General features: G+C 41.3%; 1 protein-coding gene across 1 annotated transcript in view; it reads left to right on the top strand.

The window, feature by feature from the left end:
* nell2a (neural EGFL like 2a) overlaps nt 1–21,615 on the top strand; it is an 85,202-nt gene extending 63,587 nt beyond the window's left edge. The window contains exons 16-20 of the mRNA XM_004563786.4: nt 7,416–7,556; nt 10,513–10,706; nt 15,452–15,628; nt 18,602–18,826; nt 20,811–21,615. Of these exons, the coding sequence (XP_004563843.1) occupies nt 7,416–7,556; nt 10,513–10,706; nt 15,452–15,628; nt 18,602–18,826; nt 20,811–20,852 (779 nt within the window). The 3' untranslated portion in view covers nt 20,853–21,615. The remainder of the gene's footprint in view (nt 1–7,415; nt 7,557–10,512; nt 10,707–15,451; nt 15,629–18,601; nt 18,827–20,810) is intronic.
* The last annotated feature ends 3,065 nt before the right edge of the window (nt 21,616–24,680 follow it).

The following is a 24,680-nucleotide window of genomic DNA, read 5'->3' as shown; positions in this document are numbered from 1 at the left end:
ATTTCCTTTATTTTCAGCTCATTAGCTTTTCCTTTCAAGCCTCTCTAAGCCTATTAGGCTGCTTGGCCACCAGTTAAAATTTTCTGTCACTGTTCTGTCAGATCTGTAATTAATGGCCATCTCTGCTGTCCTCGGCTGGCCTCTTGCTAGTTTCTCAAAAGGACACTGTGGGATGCTGAAGGGAGAGCAGCATTTGATCAGATGCTCGGGATGGACACCTCTGCCTTTCATCTCTCAATTCATCTGCAGTCTCGAATCCTTGTGAGCAGTTTTAATCAGCAGGTCCAAATTACGCAGAGGCTATTTTAGCATCGACAAAGTTCTTTGAGGACAAGGAGAAAGAGATAAAAGATTTTTATGTTTGGTGTTAATGATACAATTTAGATTTGTCACTCCTACACACTCCTGGAGGCTAATGTTCAAGAGCACGATCAAGGAGTGCTGGTGCAGCACACCTACACTGTAAAATGATGTTTTATTGAAAGAAAAAAAACCCACACTTGGTTACTAAAGTTACAATCATTTGGCAGCACACGTCTTCCTTCAAAGTCTTGTTCTCATGAAGAGACTTAATCTAAAGAGAATGTGTCTTTTCATCAGTGTTGCTAAATTGTTTGCTTTACCAAAGAAATATTCTACGAGTTTTAGCAACCTTTGCTCAAATATTTCTTCCTGTTGTGAGAAAAGGGAAAAGAAGAAGGATGGGAAGTGAGGAAATCATTTGTTTGAGGAGGCAATGGGTGAATAGTTGAGTGGGGAAGAAATGATATTTAATTAGTGGGTGATAGCAGATACGAGGGCATAAGAGTAGAATAGAAGAGACAAAAAGTTGGAGAATAAAGGAAGGGAATTATAACAGGGTATAAAAAATGGAAGGGGCGGGTGGGGGGGAGCAGTGAAGAAGAGGAGGAGGATAGGAGGAGACGCGGGGATGGCCAGTGAGTTCATGAGGAAACCTTGAAGGCAGTGAGAGAGTGCTGAAGTCATGCTGGCATATTGACTGGGACAGAGAGCAGAACGGGGCCAGACAAACAATTTGTTCCCTCAGACCTCATTTACATTGATGTTGAACTCGAGGAGGGTTGTCAGAGTTTTAGACAACATGACAGATTAGACAGAGAAAAAAGAAGAGCGGCTTGAAAGACGGACTAAACGGCAGATAAACCAGATATCCGACAACCCCAGTCACGCAGGCCGGAAGATAAATATCAAATAAAAACACATTCAGATGATAGGGCCAGCACTAAGTGTTTTATTATTATATACAGAGAGATGGGTTGCATGTGTATGAAAGCGGACCACTCCAGGGTAAATTTTATAACACTGCCAACAGTTATTGGAGCTGCTGATTGTTATAATTTGAAACAGCGAGAGCAACGGTGTGTGTCCCTACAATAGCCTGCATCTTTGAAAGCTTCCCTAGGCACCTCCCACCCACCACTAATGAATATCTAAAACCACATTCATTTTTTTTCCACCCTCTTGACAGCTCCCGTGATGCATCTCTGACAGCTCCCATGATGCATCACTGCAACGCTCCCTCCTTCCCTCCACAATTTACCCACAAGGCCTCGGGGCCCGCTCAAGCGGCTTGTTTAAGCACAGTGATTATGTATTCATTATTTATTTAGCGTCGGCCTTTCAAAGCACTCTCTCCATCACCTGTAATTAGTGTGTCTTAATTAGGCCTCGCTAATGGCCGGAGTTGTCGTTTAGCTGCGCGCAACCTGCTGCTTCTACCTAAATTACACATCTCACAGGGATAGGCGACCACTGTACCTGCTGCAATGCAGCGATCTGCACTGGCCACAGAACAGCTAGAGTACATTTAAATTAAAATGCTTGCTTTTACTCTGCAGGCTAGTATACACTAGATCTGTAAATGATATGTTTTGTGCTCTCCTTTGAGAGAGGAAGAAATAGTCATTATTTTGAAAAACGCATATGTGGAGCAATGTAAGCATCCTTTTGGTGTTTATATCAGTCTGGCATGAAATCAGTAAGATTTACACTGATTTTCACTGAACACAGCTACATTGCATTAGGTGAAAAAACTTACTTTAACAGTGAGAATAAAACAAACCTTAAAGCCAGAACAACTGGATTAAAGCTTCTTAAATATTCCACTAATCTAATAGCAATCGTCAATCGATCTGTGGGTTCGTCATCATCATGGGAAATTGCACATTCCACTCTACACATTGCATTTTTTATGTTATTAGTATTAAAGCTCAAATATTTGCCTTTCAGTATGACCGGTTCAATTCATTCAAATTTCCTTTGACTCAAATTTTGAGTCATAGTATTGTAAGAAGCATTTTTATGCAGACATGCATGCATTTCTGTGAAGAAGAACATTTTACTGTGCACCATTTGCTGTCTATCCACCACAGCATGCTAATCTTGAAGTGCTGAAAGGCGTGCAGACACATGGCAGTTTTATTAAATACAGTACATGTTCAATACCATGTGATAACTTACACTACATGTAAATGTAAACTCTTTAATCGGCCTTCTCTTTTGGCCTGGATCTACAACCTGCAAATGTCAATCACAAGCTGGGGCACACCGAGCCTCTGGCCGCTTTGACCACTGAACAAGAAAAAATAAAATAAAAAAATGACTGTGTCCTGTTTGTTGTAAAATGAGAGAGCAGCAGTACTTTGTGCAATTTTTAAAGCAGCGGTCCCCAACCCCCGGGCCTCGGACCGGTACCGGTCCGTGAGTCGTTTGGTACCGGGCCGCGAGAGTTGAGGCTCAGGTGTGAAATTTATGGTTTTCAGGGTTTTATCGGTTTTCAGCGTTATTTTGTTATCGCTTTTATCGTTTACTCGGTTTTCCTGGGTCTTTTCACCTGTGTTATGAATAAATTTTCTTTTTTTCGGTACCGGTACTAGTTTTATTTTGTTGTATTTATCCGCGACACCTTAAAGGCCGGTCCGTGAAAATATTGTCGGGCATAAACTGGTCCGTGGCGCAAAAAAGGTTGGGGACCGCTGTTTTAAAGTACTGAAATTACTGTGCTGGCCTTAATGGTTAGTTTGAGGTAATTATAAATTGCTGCACTTATCTTGATGGACATTTTTAATTTTATTTATGTTGAAACTTTGCATATTGACAGTTTTCAGTTCTTCAGTGCCTTAACCTTTATAGCAGAAAATGTGGACAATTACAACTTGTGAAGGTTATGTTCCTTCTTTTTTTAAAGTCCTGTCTGCGATACAGTGAACCAGTCATGTACATGGGTTGACTTTTAATTGTTAATACAAATAAATACTGTCATTGCAGATTCAAAAGTCCCTTCTAGCATGACTTCTGGTATTATAAGCTTCAAATTAGAAGTTTCCAGCACATGTTTATTTTGTGTCTCAATGCTCTTGTTAGCTCATCTATCAAACACATCCATACTCTCAGGCAGACGTTTTGCGATTAAAGGACCTCTCTGGGTTTTTTCCTTCTATTTTTATAACTAAAACAACCATCGCAAAGCAGTTTGTAGTCTCAGCTGTAGGCCTGCTTTAAAGGGTTGGGGAGACTTGCATGCAGACTGATTGCATTCTGTATGCTCTTGCAGCTACCAGTTGTTCACCAGACTTGTTTCCAATTTGCCGTGATTACTCATCCACTCTCCTACTCAAGTGCTTGCAGATATGGATTTGCTTTTCAGTGTCTGTTTCATCTTCAGGAAGTCAGTGTGTAACTAAGTTTGCCTTAGGTTTCACAGCGATTGATTTATGTGAGTTCACTCTTTCTCTTAATGAAGACTGAGGATCAGTGACAATCACTCAATTACACTTCACTATACATAAAAGAACAGCGATCAGCAATCCATTTCTTACGTTATCGCCTCCGCAAACATTATTATCGACTCTCCGGTCTTTTCTCAGCCTTTATTTTAAACCTGATCTGACATGACAAATTCAGCCTATTTTAAAATCCACTTATATTCCACTGGCATTTGACTTGACAAATGGCAGGGTGAGCTGTTGGTGTGAATAATTCTTCCCTGTGCCAATCAGGATTATCAGGTGGACTTGCAGGGAAATGGAAATCCTTTTGAATTAGGTTACTGTACGGGAGATGTACACGTGGCAGCAGTGACAGGCTTTGCAATGAGTGATGCAAGGCAGCAGAATTGCATCCTAACCCCTAGGGCTATCTGTCAGTCAAAGAAGGGAAGAAAAAAAAAAACAGGGGAGGAAGAATAGTGAAGGGAAGGAAAGCTGGAAGGGGAAGTCAAAGAATTGCACCTTTTATGCATCAGAATAGCCAGTGAGAATGATGTGAAGTGGTGTTCAGGAGCAGAAACAATGAAAGGTAGACATGAAGAGAAGAGGTAGGCTAAACTCATCTCTAAACTCTGGCTTTTTCTGCTCAGAGGGGGAGAAAACCACAGGGATTAGCAGCGGTGACAATTAGAGCACCTCTATTTTTGCATTAGATTTGAGACAGGCGGCTGGCGGAAAAAGGTAACACACGGACAGGTGAAGGCAGAGAATGAATATAAAGGGAGGAAGGGTGGTTCGTGGCAGAGTGGCATAACAAGCCCAGGAGGAGGGCAGAGAAAAGATGGTCCTCTTGTTTCTCACTTTGTCCTCTGAGAGCTGCCTTAATAGAGCCCTTGTTTCCAGGCTGCCACTCAGGATAACGAGTAGAATAACTGCAGTGTCTCTTCAACGATTCCTCCTCCATCTCCTCGTCTTTCTAATTTTTCTTCCTACTCCTCTTTCTGTCCTCCACCTTCTTGCGTTTATCTTTGTTCTCCTCCTCATCCAGCCCATCCTCTTCCCCTGCGTAGGTATTTCTGTGTTGTTTTTCTAGTCTTTCATGCAGTGAGGTAAGTCCAAAATAACTGCTGTACCGCTGCCTTGACCTCTCCAGGAGAGAGAAGCATTTTTTTATTTTTTTATTTATTTGTGATGGTGATGGGGGTTTTTTGGACTGGGTTTTATTTTTCCAGTGCAGAGAGGTAAAAAAAAAGAAAAGAAGAAGAAGCACGACATGATTTAACAAGTAAAAATACAGCCATCCACTTCTGTGATTCAACAAAAGCGAAAGCGCCATGATTCAGTAGTGACGGCGCTCCTCGGCAGCGCCCTTGTCTGACTGTCGCTGTTGATGGTTTAATTACAACGATCCTCCAGATGATAAAAGGGGAGGCAAGACTTTTTGTGTGTGTGTGCAAGCGTGCCGCATCTCCGCTGCACCTCGCACACCGAGCCTTGTCGGAACCAAGGTGCGACAACAATGAGTTGCATTGTCCTAAAACATTGCAGCACTTTAAAGGTTGATTTGACAGAAGGCTGAAAAGCGCTGCGCCATAATTGTAGCTGACAAGGTTTGCGAAGATAAAAAGGGGAAGAAAGACAAACCTTTTGCTGAAGGTGTAACCCGCTGTTGTTACAACCAGACAGCCGAGCGTTTTAAATACACCTGAATGAAACTGGCTGAAAATAACCCATTAGCATATTTTTAGACTGACTTCGCCCTCGGTGTTTGTTATAAATAGAATCTGACTACTCAGTTGTACTTTGAACTACTTCACACAACCGCATTGGAGAGAAGAGAATCATTCCAACAAATTCAGCATGATTTCTTTTTCATATACTGTCAACACCACCTCACGCAGCTCCTCCCTTTAAAACCTCCCAGCGCTTTTATCGCCCCTGGAATTCACAGGCAACAAAGAGCATTGGATATTTCTCTTCAGGAGTGGGGTGAATTCATATTCATTTTCAAAGATCGGCTGGTTATGCTATTTGCTGCAGACTCGCGATTTAAACAGCGTCCTTTAAAGCCAACATTGCTGTCCTTAGGGGGGGGAAATAAGGTGCTCCTTTCTCACCAAACTGATATAATTGGTGAAGTGTGTTTCACTTTTAAAGTCTGCCAGCTTGTAGGAGCGAGATTTTTTTAAACCTCACCAATGTGGAAAGTTTTTTTTTTTAATTTTAGAAAACCTGCAGTTCATGCAGACAAATGCGGGTGATTTTTAAATAGATAAAACCCTAATCTGTGGGACATTTGATCAACGATTAATCTGCTGCAGAATTCTATTAAAAGGCTGAGGGCTCATTAGCCAATAGATCTTAATCCCATTACTGCCTGGGCGGTGGAAGGGGGGGGGGGGGCTCAACCATGAGCCCGTCTGCCTGTAGCTCTGTGGGGGATACTGTTGCAGGCAGTCGCAGAGAAGGTCATACACGGCACACTGCCATTTTCATAATGAGAGCAGAGCATCATGCATCATGCACAATCATAAAAAAGCCATCACTGGCTATGCAGACACATTTAATCACGGTGCATGTCTGGACCTAACATATTTAGCCCCACTGCGTAATAACAGGCTTTATTTCCTCTCTCGTGTGGGCCCGGTCCTTAGTTTAATTAAATGCGAGCTAAAATATCAGAGTAATCTTTCTCTCTGTGTGTATTAGGCTCATTGTTGAAACCTGTATTGGATTTGTTCTTGGTTGCTGCTTGCAAGGCCGCTCGTCGTAATGAAAGGGTCGAAGGTTGGCCAGCTGTAGGCAGAAAGACTGAAAGAGAAAAATGAGAATTAAACAGAATAAAAGAGATAAAAGCAAAAGAAAAATGCACCCAAGAAGAAAGTCAGAACATGTAAGCTAAACAGAAGAGCTGAAGGAGGCAGCGTCAAGGATATTTCTAAGTGGACCTCTGTGAAAACAAACATCACCTCCATCTATTGACAGCCACCCACAGGTTGTTAGAAGCTGTGCCAAAGGCATTATAGAAACTCCTTTGTCCGAGCAGAGTTGTAGAAAACTGTGCACGCACTGTGGAATTTATTTGTTTTACTGCATATTTTGATGAGAAGATGAGACTGCAAAGGAGCTTTATGGCCTCTTCAGATACAAGCTAGTAACATCTCTGTCTTCCTACAGTAAACTATTTTTAGCTGCTTCTTTACTCACAAGGGGGTTGCCATGGAAGGTAGCTCCACGTGTTTGATTTGGCAGATTTTCTTTATGCCAGATGCCCTTTCTGACACAACCCAAAGGGATTTGTGTCTCCTCTCAGGATCGAACCGGGGATCTTTCGCGCGTATAAGCCACCATACTGCGGAGCCGCTCCCCGCTGCTGTCTTCCTAGAATAAGCTTGTTATGTTAGATTCATTCATTCCCTGCTATCTTTTATTGATACAGATGTCCTTCTCTGGCTGTGAAACTATGCTTGATCAATAAAGCCTTCGGACCAGATTTACTGATATGCTAGACATGTTGTTTTATCAATTATGAATCAGTCGGTGTTGAAAATGCCTGCCAGGCAAGAATGCAGCTGAGCACCCTCATTCACTGTACAAAACTATTTTGAACCAACATGATATGTTGACTAAATCCGAGGTGACTTTTCTTTTTCTTCATTTCTTTTCTTATCTTCTCTCCGTCTCCAGATATTGATGAGTGTGCGGACGGCTTTGTCGAGTGCGACAGTAAATCCACTTGTGTCAACTTGCCCGGCTGGTATCACTGTGAGTGCCGGGATGGGTACCATGACAACGGCCTGTTTTCCGCCAATGGGGAATCATGTATAGGTGAGTAGCCCGCCTTCACATACACAACACAAATATTGGCGATAAAGTTGTTTCAGGTTAATTACGTCTTTATTTAGCACACCACACGACACAGTAAAAAAATGAACACATAATTGGGACATTTCACACACTAAAAAAAGAAAATAAGTCGAATAATTCAGATCATTTATAAAAAAGTACATAAATATGATCGTGTAAAATTCTGAAAGTCTTAAAAGAAGTTGGTAGAAATTTCACACTTACCAAAACTAGACCTAAAAATTTTTATTTTAATGTTTTGTTTTTTTTAAGAATTGTGTTTATAAGTCTATCCGATTCTAAAAAAAAAAATGCCAAAAATGTGTCCTGTTGGAATTGACATAACGCTACGCCATAGAGAGAAAACTGGAAGCTGTTTCAGGCAGGAAACATACATAACATACTTCACTCTCCTCACGTTATATAACAAATAAACAATCCCAGTTATACAGTCCCAATCAAAAGTTTAAAGCCACACCTCCTTAAAAAAAGTACACCCCCCCCCCCCCCGAAAACAGAAATCAAAGTTCCAAACATGAACTCATTAATGATTAGCTCCACCGTTATTGCTGATCATTTCAAAAATTCAGTGTGGCATGCTTGATGCAAGTGTTTCCATGAGGTGAGTGGGAACATTTCTCCAAGTGGTGAAGACGGCCGCATGAAGGGCATCAAAATGTCCATTTTTGTAAACTTCCCTGCCGTCCATCCCCAAAGCTTCTCAACTGGATTTAGATCAGGGGAACACACAGGATGGTTCAAAAGCGTGATTGGGAAATCACTCTTTTGGACCTGGAAGAAGTCCCTTGTCCTGTGAACATTGTGTACTGTAGCATTGTCCTGCTGATAAACCCACTGGTTACCACACAGACGAGGGCCCTCAATCATGAGGGATGCTCTCTGCAACATCTGGACATAGCTAGCGGCTGTTTGACGCCCCTGCACCTCCTGAAGCTCCATTGTTCCACTTAAGGGAAAAGACCATTATGGCGCCCCCTCCACCGTGGCGTGTAAAAAACATCTAAGGTGGGATCTGCTCATCATGCCAGTAACATTGGAAATCAAGAGGACCAACAAGGTTACATTTTTCTCATCAGAGAATAAAACTTTCTTCCACCTTGAAGACCTTTTTTGTTTTTGAATCCCTTCAGTCTCAGATGCCGTCTGATGGTTATGGGGCTGCAATCGGTGCTAGTAACGGCCTTAATCTGGGTCGAGGATCGTCCAGTGTCTTGGTGGACAGCCAATTGGATTCTCTGGCTCAGTGCTGGTGAAATTATTTTTGTTTTCCACTTGACTTTTTTGTTCCATAACCCAGATCAGGATCATTTAAGAAATTCCAGATAACTGTACTACTGCGTCCCACCTCAGCAGCGACGGCGCTCTGCAAGAGACCCTGCATATGCAGTTCAGCAACCCGACAATGTTGAAAAATGGAATGGTTTTTTTTGGCTTTGCCATCAGAACGTCATGACAGTGTGACTACCTGACAGAAAATGACAATGAATCCACATTTTTACACAGATTTTGCCTTTCAAAGGCATGTGGTCTTAAACTTTTCATCAGCTGTAAAACAGCCTGTTTCAGTTAAAGCATTGTTTTCAATAAATTGCATGCTCAAAAAAACATTTTGTCTCTCTCCCATTTCTTCTTGTTGCATTTTGAAGCTTACTTTGAACCTTGTTAAGATCCAACCATGCAAAATATGTTTGTTTTTTTTTGACATTTTTCAAGTGGTCCAAAAATTTTGATATGGACTGTTGAGCATTTCTCATCTGTCTGCTATTTCAACCCCTCCATCACCCCAGCATCCAACCTGAGTGATCTCAGAGCACAAATGCCCAACTTTACTGTAGCAACTCAGTTTTCAAGTTATTTGACTTAATTAGAGTAAAGCCTGCTCAAGAGGATAAGGCACCTACTTTATCAATATTTGACCTTAATTTTTTCAAGTCCTTGCATTAATTGAGGATTAAATTCCAGTTCATACATTTCAGCAATGCAAGAATGCCACAGACCGCTATTAATGGCAACACCCATTCATTTTCTATTGACAGGCTTTTTATGCCTCATTTTTATCACATCATTAAGTCCCTCTCTTTGAGTCCCAGTATCAGGATTGAGGGCTTCAAATTACAAAAGCCGGCACTGAAAATAGTGCTTCTGAAATCTGAACTTTAAGAAAAAAAATCTTAAGTGATCCACTTTGAAAAACTCACTTAACTTTTGAGATGTTTTTTTTCGGTGTTGTTTTATTTTTGAAACGTTTGTGTGCCTGTATGATTGCATAGATATGTTGTTAGGAGTTGCGTTTTCCTTCCTAAAAATATCACATTTCCTTTTGCAGCCTGTTCATTTTCGGAAACATTCTCTCTGATTCAGCCTGTCAGAAAAAAGTGTCAGCTGTCAAAACGGAAACCCTCAATCTACAGTAACACTGAAGCGTTGCCTGTAACAATAGTGCTAGCGCTGCTCCACTCGTTGACCCAATCTTAGCTGTCAGTTTGAGTTGTGAGAGGAAAAGGAGGGAGAAAAAAGTGCATTAAAACCACCCTAAAAAAAATAGCCTGTGTGTTCGTCACAAAGCAAAGTTATAATTTTGCCAAAAGTGGGTTTCTGGGTTACATTACAGCTGTATACTGCGTGTTCCCAGCAAGATTTGAAAAATGTTCTATTGCTGCACGTTACAATTGCATTTCAAATCCTCTATTCAGCGATTTTCACATACAGAGAGGCAGGGCACTGTTGTCCTGAAAGAGATAAAAGCATGGCTGCTCACCAACATATAAGAGCATCAACGTTTACAGGGAAAACTGCTTTTACCTTATCGCCCTGCTATTAAAGCAACATTACTGGTCTTGTAATAAAAAAAAGAAAGAAGAAACTGTTATCTGCACAGAGCATATGTATGATGTCATGCTTTTTGTATTCCCTGCAGATATTAATGAATGCAAGACAGGAAGGAACACCTGTGCCAACGACACAGTGTGCTTCAACCTGGAAGGAGGCTATGACTGTCGGTGCCCCCACGGGCACAACTGCACCGGCGACTGTATCCATGACAACAAGGTCAAGCACAGCGGGCAAATCTGGGTGCTGGACAGCGATAGGTGCTCGGTGTGCTCCTGCCAGGTAATGAACAGGCTGAGACATATGCAGAGAATACAGAGACAAGGAAAGCTGAGAGGAAAAGCAAAGAAACAAACAAACCAAGAACAGAGTAACAAAGCAGAGGTAAATGGATCCGCTGAAACAGAAAGAGGCAGACAAGTGAAAAGACGAGGAAACGTGTCCACGGCTGTATATAGCCGAGTAATGATTTCCCCTGTCTCTCTGACGCGTGCACACTTTTACAGTATGTGCGTTCAGCTGATCCAGGCGTGAAACGTTTTCAGCGCTGTTATTTTTCACTCTGCTTTCCAAGTGTTTAAACCAGAAATACAATAATATAACAAAGCAAATGTAAACCTGGTTTTCTTTCGGAATGATGTTGTTCCCCACAGGACCAATCAGCAGCAAGCGTCACTTTGTTTTATCCTGTAGTCAGAGTGCTTCTCTTTAAACAAGCAGTGACATTTTATTAAAACAACAACTAAAGCGCAGCAGTGCAACAAATGATTCTTTCCCTTTTTAATTTTTAATTAGACATGACATGTGATAATTGATGTAGGACAAATGGGAGACCACCTTTGGGCACTGTCACACCCCATCAACAGCAAACATTTGCACCCAGCTTTGGCAACTTTGAAGTGCGAATTAGCTCCTGAGTGACCTTTCGAAATTCAAAAAGTCTAAAAATGTAAAATCGTCTTAGCAAATTGCATTTCATTTACTGCCTCTGTGGAAATTGGAAATTGTAGCATTCACCCAGTCATGGTAAACAGATGGCAAGAAGTGCAACTACAGATTTTCGTCATGCTACAGTGATTGCTGTTGATTTCTTAGCAGCTAAAGAAAGAGGTACAAGTCTCAAAAAGCTGTTGGAGATTAAAACAGAGGTAGAAAGGCTCAAAATTGACCGTAATACGCATTGTATTTATTATTTTTCCCAGTTTTTGCTATTTTCTTAATGACAGAACAGTTTTAAATCTTTGCAGTATTGTACAGAAATAGCTTGATTCTTTATTAATGATTGGCTTTTACATATAACAAGCCACAGGTGAGGATATTTCAGTTTGTCCTTCTTTGTAAAGAGATCATTAAAAGTCACCAACACTGACTGTAACCAGTGGCTAAGGGCAGTAAAGCAAATGTATTTCAGTAATAACCAGAAGGCTCCTGGTTCCAGTCTCACATCTCCTTTTTCTTTTTTTAGTCTTTTGGCCTGCCAGCTTCCTAAATGACTCTTCCCTTAATATTAATTTAATAATGTGTGTGGAGCTAAACATTTATTACCGGCAGAAGATCAGACAATTTACCACACGTGTAACTTTCAGTCTTTATTACCTCTGTCTGGGAGGTTATGTTTTTGGTAGCATTTGCATGCATGGCGTTCTGTCCGTTAACACGATAGCTTGAAAAGATTTGAATGAATTCTGATCAAACTTACATCCACCAAGGTCTCCAAGGTCAATGTAATGATTTCAAAAAGCTATTTTAGAAATTATACTTACAATTTTACATTTGACCCCCAACCTCTCCTTCCTCTCCTAAAGGTCAAAACAATAATAATACTTTTTAGTGCTATTTATTACAACTATGTTTGTTCCTGCCGTTGTTTGTATTGAGAACATATAGGCATATAGGGAATGATATATGGGGATTGTAAATATCATGTTAGTTTGAACCTCTGGCCACTTCTTTAAGGTCAAATAATGCCAACCTTCATAAAATGTCCCGTATCTTATTATATTATATAATAAGTTTATTCATGCTCAGTTATTTACAAATGAAACATCCATTCATCAATTATTTTCCGCTTGTCCAATTTAGGATCGTGAGGAGGCGGGAGCCTGTTCCAGCTTCCATAGGGTGAGGGGTAGGGTATACTCTAAACAGGTCGCCTCCTACATAACGTTTATATACAAAATACAATACTCTTCCCTTAAAAGTAAATACAGCTCAGATAGGGAGTTGTCTTGGCGTAGGTTTGTGCTGTCTGAGTGCTTTTCGTCTTAGATATGCAGTCTGCTAGGCTAATTCTCTAGCTAGTAATGTAGCAATAACGGTAACTGAAAATGCATGAAAATGTGAATGAATTTTGATCTGATGCTTTTTGCATGACTAGAGTCCTAAAATCAGGATGTATGTATGGGTGGATGGATGGAGATGATGCAGTAGTGGTGAGCAACTTAATTAAAGCGCATGAGCTACTCTCTCTATATAGTCCTTTTTAAAGGTCTATCAGAGTGATCGGGGCTCTTGATGTACTTGTTTTGATTGATTCCTGACATCAAAGTGACAAGGCATCTGGGAACAGTTGGTCCAGAAAACTCATTCCATCATCTTAAACACATTTTTTTCCTCCATGATTATCAGGTCACAGAGCAGTCATACTTTGCATTTCAGCATTTCACTCAACCTAATGCCAAGTGTCTGGCGGTAGTGGAAGGTGATTATAGTGGATTAGTGTCGGTAGTGAATGATCAAGCAGCAAATTATTCATTTGATTACAAAGGTCCAGGGCAGAAATGGCTCCCTAATTAAATGAGTCATATTAATTGATTTGAGAGATTGAAGAGCTGCCTGTCAAAATTAGTTGTATTGAGCAGTTCAGTGAGCAGAGGAGTAAACATGTTATTGTTTTGGAAGTGGGTGGACACAGCCGGATATTACATGGAGAGCTGCGATTAACTGAAGAGGGGAAACCAAAGTCAAACCCCAGAAAAAAGACAAAGAGCATCCAGCCCGAGGTCAAGCAGTACACAAATAGTTCATTGTTTTGCTCTGATTGCAGTGCTGACGGGTGGAGTGTAACCCATCGATGCATCTGGACCAATTTCAAAAACATGTTCAGAAAAAAATATCAAAATACCAGGTTAACTGGCAACATTGAATGCATTCCTGACAATTCTTTACAAAAAATGTAAAGGAATGAAAGGTAGACTTTATTGTCAGTTTTGTTACAAAAAAGAAATCATACTCATGCTCTTTGAAATCAATTTTCAATCCATTCTATTAACTCCTTTTTCAGCTCAGGGCTGGGCACTCAAGCCTATCCGAGCTGTCGTCGTGCAAAATGTAGGGGACCTTTAAAATACTCAAATTTAATTTTGTGCTCTATAGTTAATCCTATTTTTTTTTTTTTTTTTTTTTTTTTTCTTTTTCTGTTAGAGTTCTATCTGTAAGTAGAATTTCACTAATGTTATTTGCAGTATCTTTTAGTTCTTGTGGTGTTTTCACAAATCACATTCTTTTTTTTTTCCTTTTTTAAAAACTTTTGTATTTTGGTTGCACGGAGCATGGATTGTGTGACACAGTGAGAGGAGTGCGGTATGTAGGGGTTGAAGGGGTTTTAGTTCAAGGACCACATGAAATCAGTTTGATTTCATTTCAGTGGGTGTTAGGGCAGTTCAATCACTGAACTTCAACTTTAAAAAGTTTAATAAACATAAGTTAATGAATCCTCCATTTTTCAAAAAGAAAACAAGAACCAACAGTCTGAGATGTTTTTGGTTTAACCTCAGTGTAGCATGACAGGCCATGAGTTATTTCTTTTTCAAGAGGGAGTTGGTTTAGACAGCCACTCTCATTAGTTGGATGATTTTTAATTACTTTTAACTACTGCTATTAAAAAAAACAACAGACTGAAGAGACCACAGATTGTGCAAGTTCTACAGTTTGTTAAAGTCTTTGAGTGGGCTGAATTGGCTCCTCTGCCCTCATGTTTGACACCCCTGGTAGGTAGCTTCTGTTGAGTCATGTGATCCAACAGTGTAGAAAATGTGAAAGAAGGCTGGAGCAGGCAGAGAAATGAGAGACAAAGGACGAGCTGTAAAAATGAATACACACTAATCTTATGTAATATTGCAATTAAGTTTTGTTTGTTTGTGGGTAATATTTCATTGTTGTAGCAGCAAGCTTGCACCCGATAGTGTAAATAAATCCGCTTTAGTTGTCTTTGTCACAAAGTGACTTTGGTTTCATCGATGATGGAAGCTCAGATGCTCACTAGGTGTGCTGTACTTTTCTGTGTTATATTTTGCTGCAAATCAGGACTTCCTATTTTTACAATCGTCTGTATCCATCCTGAGCCGGGAAATATGTAACCGTATGAATATCCACAGAAAAATATCCAAATATTAGAATTAAACAGTAACAAGAAGGCAAAGCGGCGATTAAAATGGGATTGGATGGAAAATTTGCACGCTATTATGAATGGGTGCTGTTGGGCTCGGGATACTAGACATGCGTTTGAAACACCGTGATTAATGCACATATAAAGATTCTGTGGAAACAATCAACAGAAGTACCTGTTCCTTTCACCACCTTCTGGCTACTGCAGGGTCGTTCTGATTATTTTCATTATCAATTATCATGCAATTCTTTTTTCTTCTCTCTCAACCAATTCATAGTTAATTCTTAAAATCTTAGAAAATCCTAAAAAGCTTAAAACTCCTACCACGCTTTCTCAAAGCTGCCGATTATTTCCTGTACTCTGATGAGTTTGGAAGGAGTCTGAAAACACTGAGAACACCACGCTGATGAATAGAAACTATGCATCAGTACGCATAGAGTACACACTTTAATCTGGCGTGTCATAAATTGCTGCTTCAGAACAGTTTTCTTGGCATGAGCTAGACTGCCTTCATTACATTATTAATCATCAACATGTATGTTTAATGATCCCATCAAAGCAGAGGCCTTTGTCTGTGCGTGCAGCTGTTTTGGCCCATGCGTCATCCTGTGCTCAGTGCTCAGTTGTGCTCCCCACGCAGGCCGGCCAAGTGATGTGCCGCAGGATGGTGTGCGACTGCGACAATCCCAACGCCGACCTGTTCTGCTGCCCCGAGTGCGACCCTCGACTTAGCAGCCAGTGTCTGCATCAAAACGGCCTGCTCACCTACGGCAGCGGGGACACGTGGGTGGAGAACTGCCAGCAGTGTCAGTGCCTGGTGAGTAAAGGGCGCTTGTACCAACCCCCTCCTGCACGTTGATAATATTTCAAAGAGCGCAGGTATTTAACGCTTTCGTGCAGTGTCGTTTAAGGTGATAGCGAAGACAACATAGGCATTCGTTGCCGTGCCGCAGTGCCCACACGAGAGATGTAACAAATACTCCAGTCTCCATGGAAATGCTCATGAATGAGAGATGTGCTCTGCGAAAAAAGTCAAGGAAAGATGTTTTGTGGCAAGAGGGGGGGGAGTGATTAAGAGGTGAATAGGGAGGTTGCAGAGAGGAGAAAATGAAGATTTCTTTCTTCTGCACAAGTGGAAAACCAAAGCAAGTGATTACTGAAATTTTAAAGAATTCAAAGAACTGTAAGGGCTGCTCTCTGCTGTGCTGGAATTACACGTTTTACTGGAGAAGACATTCAAGGTTAGGGGAACAGTGTCGCCTATGAGGTGGGAGGGTGAAACAGGGAGTGTTATTCCTGTGCTTTGAGGAGGTTCTGCAGCGTGTATGTCTGAGGTGCTAGTTTCGAGTGTCCTCTACATCTAATCCCATTTCCCATTCAAAACAAAACAGCATTTCGTTCACTACACAGATCTTTCTCAGTCAGACGTATGCGCCGCTTTCTTTGTGTTCACATCTTCTGCTGCGTTGACCTTTTCAAGGTTTTAACAGTGTTTATGTTGAAGCAACAGGGAGGCGTTTTGCGTTTCCCAACAAACCTGACAAAAACAATAAATCTTCCCACCTGTGTTGCCCCTCTTACCATATTTCCATATGCATATCACATGCAAATTGAAGGCTTTAGATTCTACACCACTGTCTTCTCCTAACCCCACCCCCTCCTCCAACATGCTGTAACACTCACCCACACCAGTGTCAGTTCCTCTGTTGAATGACTCACAAACCGTCTTTGCTTTGGATCTCAGAGCAGCACTTTACAACTCTTATTTTTCTATTTATTTCATCCTCTTTTTGTTGCCTTTAAAGATCAGCCGTACTTGCAGCTAAGATACCATAAGTTGGCTCCACTCTGACAGATTTATGGTCTGAGTAGCAATAGCAATGTCATTTCCTCTCGCACCCCTCCCTCCCTCTATTGTAATGCCGTCCTGATGCCTGGACCTGAGAGCTGCTTTTTTGGATTTCTTACAGCGAGCCATTATAGAAGAGCTTGAAAATCACCGCTCAGCAGAGGGGCAGCGGGGAAGCGCAGTTGGCTGAAAATGGGTTTGCTTCAGCATCGCTCTCGCTGAAACAGTACTCAGTGTAGGCCCTCGTGTTGACACGAGCAGATTTGAGATTGCAGGCACGCCTGTAACAACACACACACGCACACACACACACACACACAATGTAAACATAGTATACGTGTGCTTGAAAATCTGCACACATCCTACATATGTCCACATGTACGCACAGATAGACATAAAACATGCTCAGTTTAAGATGCACAGAGGCACACGCAGAGCAAAGGGCCACCAGCACACGCAGTACAAAGAGCAGCACTTGAAAGGGAGAAGGCTGCTCCCGCGATACCGTACTGGGGCTCCAGTAGCGTGACAGGGACGTGAAATGAACCTTGAATGCTGCTACACTTAGCAGAGGCATGGCTGTCCAGACTCAGCGGGGGCCTTAAAATACACAGTGACAGCAGGGAGATGGGCAAAACATTCTCTCAAGTCCAAGATGTGAATCCTTTTGTATGAACCGTGCAATCATTTGAAATCAAGAGTGTGGCCTTTGCAGACCGCGCACACGCGGGCCACTTGCAATTTGCCATCTTGTTAAATCACCAAAATATCAAAGAAACCATTGATTTTCACAACCATACATGTAGATAGTAGCTTCATTTTTGAGAATAAAAATGGCATAATTATTGCAGGCTAATTCCCAAGCAAAGATAAATGTCACCAGTTCTAATTTCCCAGAGGCATTTTGTAACATTCAGTCTTAAAAACAGCAAATCTTTACATCTAGAGATTAAATAGCAGTGAGATATCGTGAATGGAGACATATTAAAAAATGATTTCATCTGAAGTATCACAAAGATATCAAAGTCCAGCGTCAGTTGTTTGTAAAAAGCTGTGCCCGACATCAGCCTCTCCTGTATGATAACAGACCACATCTGCATAAACAGACAAAGATGACATCGTCCCCTATCACAGTGTGGAACAGATACCTGAGGCTACACTCAATCCCTCCCTCTGGCAGCGAGCAGAAAGTGCCACTCGGGGGGATTTCCCACTTCGAATGTTTACACACAGCACAGAAGCAGGGAGTGGGCATTAGCTCTGTGTGAGAGCGCGCTTTATAGCCAGCCTAATTTACTACAACATTTTTGAAACGCTGAGTCAGATGATTTTGAGAGATATTGAATATCCCCGGTGGGACACTTGCATCAAACCTCACCATGCGTGCGCACCCCTTTTATATCTGCTGGTGTGCTTAAACATAAACAGTCTGAACTCATATTTCATTTCAATAAGGCGCGCGGCAGATATGCACATGTATGACAGCACGAGCAGAAGTGGGTCAGGACAGAATGATGTAGAGTACAGTTCGGTTAAGAGTTGCAAGGATGGACAAAATCTATGACCCGTTTTCTCAGGCCAGTGAAAACGGCAGCGGGAAAAATCCAAGAAGGCTTTCTGCGCCGAAAGTTTGCTGTAAGATTAATAGGAGAACAACGAGACTAGAACAAGTCAATTAGAAAGGTGGAACATTTACCTCCACAGTCTGGAAAAACTGCTGACGCTGCCGGAAGACTGTGCCGCTCATCTTTATTTTTCTAGCTTCCTTACAAGTCGAGACGGTCCCTCCAGCATACAAATACACTACGTCAGGAGAAATGTGCATTTGAGTGAATAACTTGTTTAGACACAGGAAATGCAAAGTGCATTTGCAGTGATTATTTTTCTTTTTCTCTCTCTCTGCTCGGCTATCCTTTTCAAATTCCATCTCCACCTTCGCAGCAGGGGCAGGTGGATTGCTGGCCTCTGCCGTGCCCGCCTGTGGACTGCGAGTTTACTGTGGTGCCCGAGGGCGAGTGCTGTCCCCGCTGTGTCACCGACCCCTGCCAGGCCGACACCATCCGCAACGACATCACCAAGACATGTACGGACGAGCACAACATCTCACGCTTCAGCGGCTCCTCCTGGATTAAACATGGCACAGAGTGCACTCTGTGCCAGTGCAAGGTAAGCTGCTAGTCCTGCCGGCAGCATGGAAACAGCAAATTACAGTTTCTCTAGTTCGTGGCAGGCAAGACACAAAAGAAAAATGGCTTGAAAAGTGAGAACCCTTTGTGCTTTTTCAGGGGGCAAAAACAGAGTACTAGTATTTGCAACAGAAAGGCAATTTGTGCATCTTTAACACCTCACAGAAGTTGAATTTACCAGTTGTTGTAAAAGGGCAGTTATTGGGAGCTATTTAGTTAAACCAAGATGCACACAGTAATTGCTGTGGGGAAAAAAATGAATCTAATATTCATTCTAAGAACAAGACGGCTGCTGTATCAATTCAAATAAATAAGATATGATGTTCTGTTCCGCAATTATTCCCTTTCTAATTTTGAGTTTATTAGATCATAGATTACATGTTTTATTTATATTTATTAACAAGAACGCAGTTTTCTGTGAAGCAGAACTTTGATACTTTCGGGAAATGTGCTTTTTATTTTTCTTGTTTAGGATTAGATGAGAATGTCTTACTCGGATGCACTGCACTGTATTTCTGCTAAATATGAAGCTGCAGTCGGTTAGATTAAAGCTAGAAACAGGCTCTGTTGAGTGGTAATAAACCTACCAGCTCCTTTAAAGGTCACTAATTAACATTTTTAATTAGTTGTTAATTAGGGTGTAAAAATAAGTTATAGGTTTACAATGTAACGTGCTGGCCTGCTTCTTGGTTCGGAGCGGCAACTTGCTGTAAATCCACTGGTTGCCTCGCAACCTCAGAGTGATGACAAGACTCCTGTTTCAGGTCTGTAACCTGAGTTATAATGAGCAATTTTTTTTTTTAAATGTCGAACTGTTCTTTTAAATGAAAATGAACTGAAATTCTGGCAGCGTCATTTTTCCTGGCCTCTGGCTCGGCTGCAGCAGGAAATCATGGATGTATTCTTCCCTCTGCTAAAGGAGCACACAGGTTTGAGGATGAAGTGCTGAAAACGTCTGGAGAAACACTCACATCAGCAGCTCAAGTAAATCAGATGGAGAAAGCTGCTCTTCGTGAGTTTTTATTTTGCAGCGCTGAGCAGTCACGGGGAGAGTAAACTATGCAGGCAATATCCTCTTCATTACCAAATGTGAGCGTAAATTGTTTGCCTGAGCTTTAGGACTTAATCCACCAAGGCTGACTCCCTCACTTGAAATTCTACTATTAAATATTCTCGTCGCGCGTGCCTGCAATGATGTCCGCATCTCAGACAGAAAATAACAGCTATTCTCTGAGGACTTTCAATAAACATCATAATTTTTGGAATCTCTACCATCCATTCATCTATCCAGCCATTTTCTTCTTCTATGCGAGTCAGGGTCGCGGGGGAGGGGAGGCATCTTTAGGTTATGCATCTTTTTTTGGGGGGGGGGGGCAAATTTTATTTAAGCACGCAGTTTTTAAATTCACCTAAAAACAGTCCTTGGAGTAGCAGCTTTACAATACAAGCCTAAAATTAAAAACCTTGGCCTCTTGGATACTTGAAATGCAGCATCCTCACCCTCATCACCAGGCCAGCTAGAGATTTTCGACATTGCTTTGTGGAAATATCAAAAGTGTAAATTTGAAAGTAATTATAAAGAGTCAGTTTTCTGATTCAACAGAAATGAAGCACAGCAATTTTTCATCCTTTTAGTTTTAGCATTAACACTCAGCCTCTTCACTGTGCATGAGTTTTATTTTTTAGAACAAATGCAGCATAGTCCCAACTACAGGGACCTCCGGGGTACACGCATCGTAGAAGGGGTTAAACCAAAGTGACTCTGTGACCGTTCACATTTCTCAGTGAGAAATCGCCACCTTGTATCAGTTAGCGCCCAGACAAACTCTAAATACCAAACCAAGTCTGTGTGCCGCAGCACTGCTGTTACCCAAAAATATTATCTGGTTGAAAAAACGAGCTGCCCTGAGGTTAAATTGTAACAAACTTGTGCCTCTCTTCTTTCTCTTTCTTTGTGTTTCCAGAATGGACACATCTGTTGCTCAGTGGATCCCATGTGCCTTTAGTCCTGGCAGATCTGAAGGCACCTGTACAGTGTTCTCCATGTAAAAAAATACAAAAAAAATACATAAAAAATAACACCATCCCTGTGTCTCTTCACTGTCCTCCTCACAGACGTGGGTCACATAGTGTTTGCGTTGTAAGGATTTGTTTTGGCCTGCTGAATCAGATGGGTGGAAGTTCAGAATAACACACCCAGTGTCACATTGTCAAATACAGACAATTGTAAAAAAAAATGTAACCTTTCAGGTATTTTTCTTTCCCTTCTGATTAGCCACAGTTGATTGTATGTTCTGTACAGTAAACTCCACCCATCTGGTGCTAAGCTTTAACTCGTAGAGCAAATACTCTATGACCGGCGCCTGCTTCCTCAACTCCTTTATACCAAATGCAAATGTATATCATACCAAACAGATGATGGACTACGGTTTCCTGAAACCCACCACTTTGTTATGTCTCACCACTTAGAGTGAACCTTTAAGGATCACCATTCCCCACTCCCAATCATTGCTACATGAAACTGTAAAATATTACTATTACTGGCATGACTCTGCTTGATGTCCAAATATTTTTTGATTTCTAAATTCTCGATGATGATGATGATGATACATTAGCTAGAGCAAAGGCAGTTAGCATAAGGTTCCGTTGCCACATTTGAGTCGTCTAAATTATGTGGTGCTTTGCAGCATTTTGTTCCATTTCTCTTTTTTGTAATTTTTTTTCCAGCTTGTTATTGTGTAATAGTGAAATAAAGTATTTCCATTTACATTAATTGCTTGTCTTTTTCTTATGTAATTTGGATTTATCACGATTTAACAGATATGAGATTTTATTGGCCATACAGTGGCTTCAATTAGATTTTTAGGTTTCTGGGTTCACTGTTAGTTTGTAAAACACAAACATGCATTACAAAATGTTTGCGATTATTCCAACAAAGAAGAAAATCTGATTAACTTTAGGTAGCAGACGTGTTTGTCTGTACTCATCCTCCAGCATGACTGCACCGATGAATGTATAGCGTGGGAACAAATGGAGAAGGGATTGTAATCATGTGCTGTAGCGCCTGAGCAGATTAGACTATATCATCTTACAGTCTGCATACATAAAACTGGATTTATTAGATCCATGTGGCACAGCATGACATGCAGTAAACTTTGCTGAAGTCTCAGAGTGTAAGACACTGTGACTGTTCAGAGGAAAAGAACCCTAAAAAGGAAATCAGGCAGATTAAAGTCTTAAATCCATTTTCTAATCATTTCTAGGAGATTGAAAATATGCAAACAAAGGTGTGGACAAAAAGTTAAAAACCTCCCCTCTTTCTCATTGCACATCCCCTCCTTTCCTCTCCTTCGATCCTAGTCACTCCAATCAGAGATGTGAGCTGAGCCATTGAGTATATAACATGATGTAGTATTGCTCCAGAGCCTTATTTTAAAGCAATCTCAAGCCCAACTACACCTGTGCTTTGTGAAGTCAGAGGTAACACTGTTTGCATTTTTTTAAATATTCATGGCTGTTTTAATTAAAGTTGCAATGTGGCAAGATATCACACCCTCTGTCTCACACACTTACAAATACTGGAAAAAAAACCCAAACCCTGAATCACATGTCTCACAATCATCTTAAAAACCGAAACAATACAAATCACTGCTTGTTTGAAGAATCACCCACCACGGTTTATGTATTCTGGCTGTGTGCCACGCCTCTTTTATATGCTGATGCACAGGATACACCTGCGCATCCTCGATCATAGCTCCTCTGCAAGCCCGCCTTCTCCTCTCTGATCCATTTTAGCAATTCAGAAATCCTTCAACATGGGATACTGAGATTGATTTCCGGGTCCCAGGCAGGAGGACGTAAAAAGAGGAGACGAGGAACCCTACACATAAGAAAAACAGAGGGAACAAAGAAAACCCACAAGCAGAGTGAAAACAAAAAAATGTCTGGACAGCTTGAGATTGTGAAGTCGATCGGACAAAGAGCAAAAGGGCAGTGGAGGACTTTATAGACTATGTCAACTGGCAGACTGGCTACAGGTGAGGCAAGAAACGGCTGTGGAAACTAAACATACAGGGAGTGACTTGAGCATGAAACAAACACACTACTTATGTAGTTATATTTTACAGACAGATTACCCAGTTTATAAAATATGACGCATCATTAGTCGATTCAGGTAGCCATGTGTACATAAAACACTTAAAACGAATTTCCCTTCCACGGGTTGCAGCAGTAAAACATTTTAATGTGAACGCATCGGTCATATTATTGCAGTCACACATTAAAAATGAAATAAACACTGATAGATTGACTTATTATGAATGCTGGTGTATATTTGATGCCTTGCACATAAAAGATGGTTTGTAAACGTGCCCTTTTAGAACCATCACCAGGCTTGTGTTAAGATTAGATATAAAAATGATCTGCTTTGAATAATATCTTTTTCCATTAAAAAAATCCAATGCCTTTTTACTACTCCTAGTTCTGTGAAAAAATGAATAACCGGACACAAAATGCGTCCTACCACACTCAAAGACCTTGTTCTCAGTGTTTGTGCCACGCAAGCTTGGCTTTAAGTTTAAGCTGCTCGTGATTCACTTCCAAACTAGCTGTGACGGTGCACACCTTACACTCAGGTTGGGGGAACTTTACGCTTTTGACTGATGAATTGGAATTAGTGCCACGCTGTGAACGTACATTATTCTGCACAGTGAAGCTCAAACAATTAAGAGAACAAACACTGATCAAAACTAATTTGTTCTGAGGAAAGTCAGAGATTTTGTCCCCCGCAGATATTGTACACTGGATAAGTAAATTTGTGTGATTTATAGATCTAACAGCGTTCTATCAGTGATTGGATTTTATACAAAGCCCCGTGTGGTGGATACACTTTCATGTCTGCATATTTGGATGCAGAGCAACGACTGCCGCAATTGTAGCACATGGATTCCTCTCTCCTCCCGACTTTGTCCTGTGCCTTTGGAGATGGTAGTAATACTTGTATCGCAGAAGAGCACTTAAAGCTCCTAATATAATTATCTATCCCTTCACAGCCACAGACAAATGAGTTCAGCCCGGAGATGGCTTTATTTCCCTGTGGAAAAGTCTCTCTCCACGAACTGATTCTACCTCGCAGCTGCTTACATTAACAAACACGCAACGTAATGGGGGCCCATTTATATTCCAACACACACTCTGCTCACTTGAGCCTTTTTTTTTGTTTCTGCATCGCTCTCGCTCCAAAAACTTTTTTTAACTCAGGTTATCATGACTCCAAACTCATCCCTGAGTTGAATGATAGGGCAGTGGACAGTGTGCAGTGGACAGTTCACAGCGGCTGCTCGTTGGTTGGCAAGGGCACCATCTGGCCTGCTTTGGTCCAGTGGCTTCTAGCTGGTGGTGGCATGAAGCCAGTGGGCACCTGAGTAGTGGTGGCACAGCAGGGCAGACTGGTCCTCCAGCTGGCTCCTAAATGTCCAATTTTCCATGGCAGTGCTGAACCCTCTGCAACAGATGCCTGTACCCACGGGGAGTCCACTTCACTGCCTGTCCTATATTCACTGTTAATGACCACACATATCATTGTGATTGTAGCTGGTGAAGCAAGGCAACAGTGAAAAGTCAGTTTTACTTTAAGTATGGAGTTTAAATCAAGAGAAAAAAAAACGCATTAGTAATACATTTGGGCTGACATGTCATTTTCAGTGATCTTATAGCCTTCAAATTGCTCTAATTGGTCTGCAAAATCCACTGCACTCTGAAGAATGAGAAGGGTCTTTATCTGACAAAAAGATACCAGGAGCATGCAATAATACAATCACCTGAAAATCATCTTT

Source organism: Maylandia zebra, linkage group LG7, assembly GCF_041146795.1.
Source record: "Maylandia zebra isolate NMK-2024a linkage group LG7, Mzebra_GT3a, whole genome shotgun sequence".
NCBI lineage: Eukaryota > Metazoa > Chordata > Actinopteri > Cichliformes > Cichlidae > Maylandia > Maylandia zebra.
The sequence above is the reverse complement of the archived record's forward strand: the minus strand, read 5'-3'. Positions and strand labels throughout refer to the sequence as shown.